A 9990-nucleotide genomic window follows, 5' to 3' on the forward strand; every position below is an offset into this window, starting at 1 on the left:
GGAAAACCCCACAAGCACAGAGGGGGGGCGGGGGGGGGGGGGATGACAAGAAAGAAAAATATACGTGTTTAATTTTGTGTTTTAGTAAGAACAGCAGCAGCAGCTAGTGTCTACCAACTAATGCAAATTAAAGGATAGATTGAAGGTCTGACATAAAGCCCTGATTCTACTACTACAGTTATAACACTTGTTTTCAGGGTGACCTTATACAATGTTGGATATTGCTTCCTTCTTCAGTTTCTCAGACTGCAATTCCCCCCTTTTAAAGTATATTGAGAACTTCTGATGAAAGCCAACAGTTTAAGAATTGTGCGCTAAAATGTTATTCATAATAACTAACATTTCAGTTCACTTAAATAGGGCTGTATGTGTGAGAGTACATGTTAGTTTGCAGTTACATCTTCCAAGTCCACAGTTTGAGTTCCTGGGATGTCATATAATGTGTTTAAAGGTTCTTATCACTCCCATCTTGCAGAAAATGATTCAAGAGAGATCAGTTTCTATGATGGCATCTCAACTTTGTAAGTCAGTTTCCACCAGTATTTAGTCCCCCACCAGACACTAGTAAGAACAGCTCATCTCTAATCAGGCCATTAGATCTTCAGCTACACCTTTCTTAAAAAGTTCGCATGTCTGTTATTCTTGATCCTCCTTTGTTTCAAATTTCCCCTTAATAATAGTGCAGATTTGGATTCACCTTCAGGTTTGAGTATTCTTGTCTTCTGACCCCAGCAGAGAGGTTCTGGACTTCTGCTCAGACTGAGAAATGCTTTCATTATGGTATGGAAAGAAGACAAGCTTTGCTTCAGTTTTACAGTCTCCTCTCTGTATTGCTGCATTTTATTTTCTTTGACTCTTCACATTTGCATTCATCCGCTACCTCTTTCAGACTTTTTCTGTCTGCCTACCCCATATTTTACCTGGCGAGCCACTGCCACCCATGATGTTTCCCTGGTGTCTAGTCAGGAGTGGTGCAAAGGTGAGTTCTTTGGCTGGCGTCCTTCTCTGCTTTTGGCCATGTGCAATGCTGTGACAATTTGGCATGGGCAGAAAAGTTCAGCACTCAGCCGATGCAAAGGGATTTAGCTGCCCTGACTCACATAGTGCTACGCTGATTTACACCAACTGAAAGCCTGCATTCACCATGCTTTTTCCCCCCAATTCTATGCTAGCTCATCAGCTGAGGGTCTAGCCAACTGTCTTTCATAGATGTGTAGTCATTTCTATTAAGATAAATGTGATGATAATGTTACATCCCGTCAGTGAACACTCCTGTGTGTGCAAGCATTCAAAGTCATGTTAGCAGACTTCAAAGGATATACTACATAATCAGGCAAGCTGCTTGTGAACTGAAGGTAAGATAAATCTTCAGTGGCCCAGTAAGCAAAATAAATAACAGTATATTGTGCTTACATTTGACTGTCCTCTGTGATTCCTGTTTGCGGTGTCTCTTTTAAACTAAGTACTGAAACAAGCATATTCAATTGGTTAGAGGGATTTTTCAGAGTGCGTGAGAAATGTACATAAAAATAATAGACTGAATCTAGTCCTGCCAAGCTGTTCCTTCTGTTTATACTGTATCATATAAATTCAGCTTGCTAAACGTAAGCACGGTTTCTTTCCCCTCAGAAGTAAATCCCATGTCCAGTAACAGGAAAAAGAACTCACGGACTTCTACGGAGAAATGCTGAATTGTCTTGATCTGGTTTCTTCAATACTTTCTTCCTTGGTACCAGTGTTGGGTCCATTCCATAAGTTCCTGTCTTTGCTTCAGGTCTTTTGAATACTGTGGTAATGTAAGGCCTCTCACTTCCTGACTCTGTAGGTCCTTTAACACTTTATTGTGAAAGCTTTCTGAGAGACTATAGGAACTATAAAAACTAGTTCTCTGTCACCCACTATCTTATGAATTCATTCAAAGAATAGATCAGTGAGACATCTTTTTTGTAAATAGGTTAGACTCCATCTTTATATTCATCCCAAGTAATTTACAAGTTACAAGGTTTAATGGTCAGTAAAACACCTGTAGATAAGGGTTGGTGAAAATGATCTTTGAATTAAGAACTACACAGAATACCAAAATGCATGAGAACTCTCTTAAACTTCTCTCTTCTGTGTATCTTTCCTTTTTGTGTGATGCCTCCTACCTACTTTCCTTTTAAAGACTTGGGTAAAGGGCAGCTGATGAAAGAAAAGTATATACTTTCAAAAGACAGAATCTGTATCTGGACTCATAACTACGTTATGTGATCTAGAAATAGGCAAATCTGGAACCCTTAAGACCAGGTGTTGACTTGGTACGCAAGAGCTACTGTGGAGTAAGTTCATCCTTCAGCATGAGTTGAACTTAGAGCAAATCGTGATGGTGCAAAGCATCACTTCTGAAGAGCTGATATTGTTTAGAAATTAGAACTTAGAGCCTCTCCCTCCTGACTAAATGGCAGAAAAAGAATTATATCTCCTGGGATAAACAGTGTGCTGTCGCACCAGATTTGAAAAAAGCCAAAAATGTTATTGCTGTATCTGATTACAACTCATTTACTCCCTTCCCTAGATCCCATAGTTAATTTTAAAGCATCAGGCTGTGAAGATGAAAGATTGCTGTTTGAGTGTGGTGATATGTCCCCATGTATTAGGGATTGCAGATAAGTATGACATTCTAGCACAAGTAGTATTACTACTTTGTGATGTTGTGACATTAGAAGCCAGGATGCTGTGGGCTTTTTTCCCCCTCTCTTCAAAGATCTTCATTCCACAGAGTTATATTCAGTATTCATAAATGCTCTGTATAGTGCTGTTTAACATAATACTGCACTGGCTTTTATCAGAACGCTTAGTATTTAGTAATCTATCACTATGCCCAGCTGCTTGTGACAGCTTAAATGTGAATTTGCAAAACTTTTTAGGTGCAAAGGTTATCATTTAGAGCAGGTTTCTAATGTGTCTACTTCAAAAAATCCTAACTTGGGTTCTAAATGCGTTTCCCAAATGCTGCAGCTATATTACTCGGCACTTGTTAGACCACATCTGGAATACTGCATTCAGTTTTGCACCCTTCAATACAAGAAAGGCATTGACAAACTGGAGTGAGTTCAGGAGAGGGTCATGAGGATGGGTGGAGGGGCTGGACATATCTTCTGTGCGAAGAAGCTGAGGGAACTGGGGTTGTTCAGCCTGGAGAAGAGAGAGCTTCAGGAGGACCTAACAGCAGCCTTCCTGTACTCATGAGGAAGTTATCAGGAAGATGGAGCCAGGCTCTTTACAGTGGTGCATAGCGGGAGGATGAGGGACAATGGGCATGAGCTGAAACATGAGTCTCAACAAGAGAGGTTCAGATTAGATATAAGAAAAACTTTTACCTCATGGAGGACAGTGAAGCAGTGGGACAAGTTGCCCAGAGAGGTTCTTGAGTCTCCATCCCTGGAGGTTTGCAAGCCCCAACTGGACAGAGCCTTTGAGCAACCTAGTCTGCCTTTGTAGCCGACCCAGCTTTGAGCAGGAGGTTGAACTAGAGACCTCCTGAGATCCCTTCCAACCTGACTTACCCTATGACCCTTTGTGTTTTGGATAAGAATTAGTAATTGTCCTGAGAAAAGTACTCCAGACAAGGCTTGTAGACTTCTAAGAAAGTCAAATAATTTATAGCCAAGTGATGCTGATGTTTTATTTTCTTAGAAGCAAGCAAAATGCTGGGTAAGTTTTGAACAAATTACTTTGATTCCTTTTCCAATACCTGTTTGGAAACTATCCCAATAGGAGAAACAGACCAATTTGAAGTATATTTATCTCACCTACTTGGTAAAAAAGGGTATTGTCTTATTAACATATCCAATTCTTTCTGCTAGTATAGGTCACCTACAGTCCAGCAGCCCAAGATACAAATTCAACTTCATAGCAGATGTGGTGGAAAAGATTGCACCTGCAGTTGTGCACATTGAACTTTTCCTCAGGTAACACTTTTAATTCTTTGTGTTTTAATTGCATTGTTTAACAAAGGTCAGTGAAGATTTTTCAGTGTACTTACTTTCATTTTGAGTTCTTGAAGCTGACAACATACTCTGAAACCTTACAGCAGTCTCGTTTGTCCAGAGAACCACCCATTTGTGTGTTTTGTTCCTGATTCGTAGATCTATTTTTATTGGGCTTAGAGTCTTTACAGTACTTTACAATACATATTGTTTGCCATAAAATAAGTCTATCTCATCTTTGGAGGTCACTTCAGCCTTCACTAAAATGTGTTGCTTGTTGGATTATGTTTATTGTCTCAGTTTAAAAAAAACAAATCCAGAAGGTAAGCTGGAAAAACATAGCTTCTTGTTGCTTATTCCACGTTCAATGAGAGTTGATTTTATTTTGGCAGGGAGAACATTAAGAGGTAACGTGTTGACAAGATGTAACCTATTTAAACACAGAAATGATTTCTGATAGGAAAAAATGTACTAAATGTGCTGACCAAAACAAACCAATAATTGGTGAACTGAAGCTGGAGCTGAGGAGACAAGTTTAACACTGAGTGCTCAAAACAACCTGGGAGGCAGGTTTAACATTGAGTGCTCAAACCAACCTGCTGTCAGAACAAATTACTGCAAATATTATATGTACTCCATTACCTGAATACCTTTCTGCTTGGGGTACTTTAATTTTGCATAGGCTTAAGAATTTCTTGGAGAATTTTTATAGGCTTTCTTAATATGCAAAATCAAGATAATCAGGTTTTCTGAAACATAGCTTTATGCACATGGTGATTGGTCTTTTTCGAGAACGTTACAGTTGAAGATGTTTAAGATCTTTGCATATGTAGTTAAGATTGTTTGTTCTTTCCCGAAAAGTAAACGTTTGTCCAGCAGCCTGCTGGGCACTAATTGTGATACTATGTTCTGTCTGGGATTGGCTCCAATTCTTTACTGCTGAATAGCCCAAAACTTTCAAGCAATTTCCTAATAAGGACCACATCTTGAAAGAAAGAAGAATTTGTGGACCTTTTCTCATCTTCTACTGCCCAGGCACTTTCTGTTCCCCTAACAAATCTAAGGTCATTACAGCAATTGTTCATAGAGAAAAGTCATAATACTTTAAACAGTTTATAAAGTCTTTTAACTGTCTGTATTGCAGCAAATGTTGTTTCCTACCAAGTTTTACCCATTGTTAGTGTTTTTCATTTCTTTTCTTTCACATTCCCAGTCCTTTCAGTTTCCACACATGCTTTTTCCTGCCAGTCTACACTTGGGCTTCCTGATTCCCTGAGATGTCACCTCTTCCTTTACTCCTCTGTCCAGCTGCAAGGTTCCTTCTTCTTCCCTTTTTCCCATTAGAGGATCAGTCCATTTGTCAGCCCTACTATTTCCTGTCATTTTCTTCCCGTATAGAAGCAGCAACCAGTGGAATCAGATGGGCTCCTCCTCCTTCCCTTTTTGTCACCTAGCCTCTTTGCAAGGAAGCCTATAAAGATAGAATTGGAAACCAAAGGAAGAAGGACCCTGTGGGCTGTCTGAAAACCTCAGTTCCTATCTCCCTGACTGACTAAAAGCAGTCACAATTTTCAGAAAAGGATCCTTTCTTTGTAAATTTTTTAATGTAATTTTTGAAAGGGTTGTAACATTGGTCATCAAATGCTTTGTTATTTCTCAGGGTGAAAGGTGTTAAATGATTTCTAATGTAATCTTCTCTAAGTTATGCTTCCCTTATGAGTTATAATTACTTGCTTTTTGTACAGGCACCCTCTCTTTGGTCGAAATGTCCCACTTTCCAGTGGATCTGGGTTTATTATGTCTGATTCTGGTTTAATTGTGACCAATGCCCACGTGGTGTCAAGCACCAATGCTATATCAGGGAGACAACAGTTGAAAGTGCAGCTACAGAATGGAGATACCTATGAAGCAACCATCAAAGACATTGACAAGAAATCTGACATTGCAACAATAAAGATTCACCCTAAGGTGAGTGGCATAAACAGATGAATGAATTAATTTGGGAACCATATTTCAGTTTCATTTAGCACAGAGTGATTGGCTGGAATATATGTTTAGGGATTCCTTGGAAATGTATCTGGGGAAAACAATGTACTGAACAAACTGTTTCTGTAGGCCTGGAAATTTTTCATTTCTTAGGATTAAATTACTTTGTCTTCTGTGCTAGGAACTGCTGAAAAAGAAGAAAAAAATGCAGCTCAGTTAATATGTAGCCAGATTCTGCTATCTTTACCTGAAGACCCAAGCTATTTTGGGTAATTCTTCTAGCTTTGTGCCAATACATGGGCTGCAAGATAGTACATAGTGTAGGGAGAGTGGCAGGTGGGTCAATAGCTGGTTTGTATGCTATTTTGAGGAGGAAGAGGGAACAATCTGCTGGAAAACGGGGAAATCTGTTTCAGAATCTTGCTGGCTTTTTCTTCTGGATGAAATTGAAAGGTACTGCTGCTAGTGGTTTGTTTCTGAAGACAATTTAAAGCGGTAACACCCTGCAGTATACCAATTTTACCTACTGTAAGTTTTGGGTATATGATAGTGGGTGGCTCTTTCATTAATGTAATGGAAAGTGTATGTTCCTAACTTCCTGCTAGTTTTTGATCTTTCCAGTGACGTTATTTTCAGTTATAAACTAATGATTATTTCTTTCTTTCTGTGTTTATTTAAGAAAAAACTACCAGTATTGTTACTGGGACACTCTGCTGATCTGAGGCCAGGAGAATTTGTGGTGGCGATTGGAAGTCCATTTGCCTTGCAGAACACGGTGACAACAGGTATTGTCAGCACTGCTCAGCGAGATGGCAAAGAACTTGGCCTGCGGGACTCAGATATGGATTACATTCAGACAGATGCTATTATCAATGTAAGTACTAGGTATGTGAGGAGCTGAGCTTCACAGTCCTGGGACCTTGAATTCCCCACCTATTCAGCAGGGAAGTGTGTGCTCTGAAGGATAATTCCACTAAATAAAAGCAGCTTTGTTTAAAACCAGTGATAGGCTCTTCTTTTTATAAAAGACTGTGCAGGGTCTGTAAGTTGCATTCAGACATTAATGTTGTGGAAGGTACGTTAAATACAACTGCCCTCTTTGGGGTTGTCTATGAAGATGTTACAGATGACAGACCCTTCTCATTCTGTAGATCTCGTGCAGTAACACATGGTTGTATAGACCAGCAGTAGATGAATAAATTTCTCTCTCTGTTCAGCTGATCTGGCCAAGCAAGCTGTAGAATAGAGCCAAAGTTTCTTTCATCTCCATACATTAGAACCAGATGTAGTAGTCAAGTTGATAATATCTGCTTGAATTTAATGACAGGACACCCAGGTAAGAACTTAAGGAGAGGGTTGGTTTTTTTGTTGTTGTTCTTCTTTTCCCTTTGCACATCACATACTCCGACTAAGAATCTAGATGTAAAATAACATAAAGTTTGAGATACAGTTTGGAGTTAAGGGTCCTAACACTGCATGTTGTATAGAAATACATGAAAATAATATCCCTTCAGAGCAGCTTGGAGGGATCCAAAGAGCTTAAGTAAAGTCCTTGGGTGTGTATATAACTTGTAGTGATTCTAAAAAGAGCACTGCACGCATATCTGAGGTAGAAAATGGCCTAAAATATTACGGCTTAAATCTGTTATACATTGAAAGGAAAATATTTTCAGCATTTATTTGCTGGACCTCAATGTCAAATTTGATATAACCAGTCATAACGCTTAGTGTTTTACACACGCAAGGCGCTTCACACATGTTTATTGTCACAGACTTGTCGAGACAAATTGTATGGAAAAAAGAGAGTAATTACTTTTTGTGCTAAGGTATGACATAAAAGTGAGCTTTTTCAAAAAGCTTCTATATGATCCAGGAGCTGAACCTCTTAAGACACTTAATTGGAATTACTTTCTTCAGTTGTAAAAGGAGAATAGGAAAACTTATGCAAAATGGGTTACTTGGGAGCACACATTGAATTGATGGCAGAGACAGAATTAGAACATGGGATTCTTGACTTCACGCCTATACACATTCCTCAAGATCAAACTGCTTCCTTGTATATACTTAGGCATTCACTGCCCTCAAAAGCTAATGAGCAAGTTCAGAAAAGGATAGGAGAGTGTTTCAGATAATGCTAGTCCAAATGGAAGAGTGATAGCAGAGGAGGTAAGGAAAATGACAATATATTTGAATTGCTTTGCCATTTGAGACCACAAAATATGAAGACAGTCCCTGGCATAGGGATGCTTTGTGCTTAGCTAATGCACTAGTTTTCTCCTGAGAATGGGAGGAGTTTGAGAGCTGGTCTATTCAGAGCATTCCTGTGGCTCAGCCAAGACTTTCCTGCAGGAATGTGCATGCAGCTGCCTTCTGAGAAATGCTAGAACAGCAGGAACATGGGGCAGGAGAAAACGGCCATACATTCCTAAATGGAGCTATACTGCATGTGCTGAACTTCTTTCATTATCACATCCTTCAAGTAGAGGACAAGTGAATGAAAGATGATATGCTGAGGAAGGCTGAAGAATCATTATCTTGGTTCCTTTGTGTCAATCAGACATAAAAATCAAGTGTGTAGCCCCTGATCACTGAAAAGATAAGACACAAGAAACGGATCTCTCTGTTTAAACTCGAACTTCGACGCTGTTTTAAAAACTTTAATGTCTTTTTTATTCTTCTGAGAATCTATAAGGTTTGCCCAGTGCTATCTAAGTGTAAACAGTTTATATGGCTCATGTTGCTGTCATGCATCACTTAGGTTTTGTTTATTTTGAGTGGTAAGTTGCTGCTCTTGGCTGTTCAGTAGACCTACTTGAAAACTCTGGCCACACTCAAAAACAAACTTATTGAGCCAACATGAGGATGGACAAGGAACTTCTCCAACTCCTATTTCCTGTAGGCCTGTTGGATGTTTCCTTTGAAGGCCATTAGGTATTAGGCAATTTCAGACTGCTCAGAGCTGCTATATGCCCTCCCTAGAGGGGGCTGCATGTCTGTGGTTACTAAATCAATCCTTACGTAGTACCTACCTCATAGCAATACGCTGTGATTAAACATGTTCTTCTCTGGTGGAGAATAAGAGAGACTAACAGTGTTACAAACCAAAGTGATGAATAAAACTTCTTAAGAACCGTACGTGCACCTCACTGAAATATAACTTTAAATAGCAATTAGTTATTTCAAAACCTTGTTCTGACAGTCTTTAGAAGAATCAAAATACTCATTTTAACTATTTAATGATTCTTCTTAAACTTAGGGTCTAACTATTTGGAGTGGTAAGTTCCTGCTCCTAACTTAAGGCCTGTTTCTGAAAAGAAAAAAAATCTAATCATAAGAGTTGTGAATGGGTAGGGTAAGGCCTACCCGTCTTCTTCTGTGATCAATATTGTGTCCTTCAGTGCTGCCTAAGAAATGACCTGCTCTCTTTCATTTACTTACAAACAAAATACTGTTTGAAGTGAAAATTGCATTTCCTACAGTGAAGCACCCATTTATTGTTCCCTTATGTTATTTTTACAGTACGGCAACTCTGGAGGACCTCTAGTTAATTTGGTAAGTCCAGGTGACTTGGGTTTGGTTTTGTTTTGTTTTGTTTTAAGAGCTAGTTTGAAATAAGTGGGAGAATATGTTTTTGAAAAGATTCATAGGTCATACTAGCTTCCAGTCATTCAAGCTAATGGTAGGCAGATACCCTGAAGCTTATACAAACTATGCAAATTATGTCTCAGTTCATATGCCATTGAAAAACATTTCCCCATAGAGCAGAGGAAATTTTATACAGCAGTGTGGAAAATGGGATTTGGTAGGAGCAGTTATGCTTGTTCACACTTGTCCTGGTTTCAGCAGGGATAGAGTTAATTTCCTTCCTAGTAGCTGGTACAGTGCTGTGGTTTGGATTTAGGATGAGAACAAAGTTGATAACACACCGATGTTTTAGTTGTTGGTAAGTAGTGCTTACACTAGTCAAGGACTTTCCAGCTTCCCATGCTCTACCGACTGAGAAGGCTGGAGGTGCACAAGAAGCTGGGAGGGGGCA

The 9990-nt window shown here is 39.3% G+C and overlaps 1 protein-coding gene across 1 annotated transcript in view; it reads left to right on the forward strand.

Moving 5' to 3' along the window:
* The window catches only part of HTRA3 (HtrA serine peptidase 3), a 27348-nt gene that overhangs the window by 6316 nt on the left and 11042 nt on the right, over positions 1 to 9990 (forward strand). Inside the window, 4 exon segments of the mRNA XM_009285372.2 lie at positions 3851 to 3950; positions 5714 to 5936; positions 6634 to 6828; positions 9474 to 9506. Coding sequence (XP_009283647.2) covers positions 3851 to 3950; positions 5714 to 5936; positions 6634 to 6828; positions 9474 to 9506 — 551 coding nt within the window.

Source organism: Aptenodytes forsteri, unplaced genomic scaffold (assembly GCF_000699145.1).
Source record: "Aptenodytes forsteri isolate BGI_AS27 unplaced genomic scaffold, ASM69914v1 Scaffold88, whole genome shotgun sequence".
Classification (NCBI taxonomy): Eukaryota; Metazoa; Chordata; class Aves; order Sphenisciformes; family Spheniscidae; genus Aptenodytes; species Aptenodytes forsteri.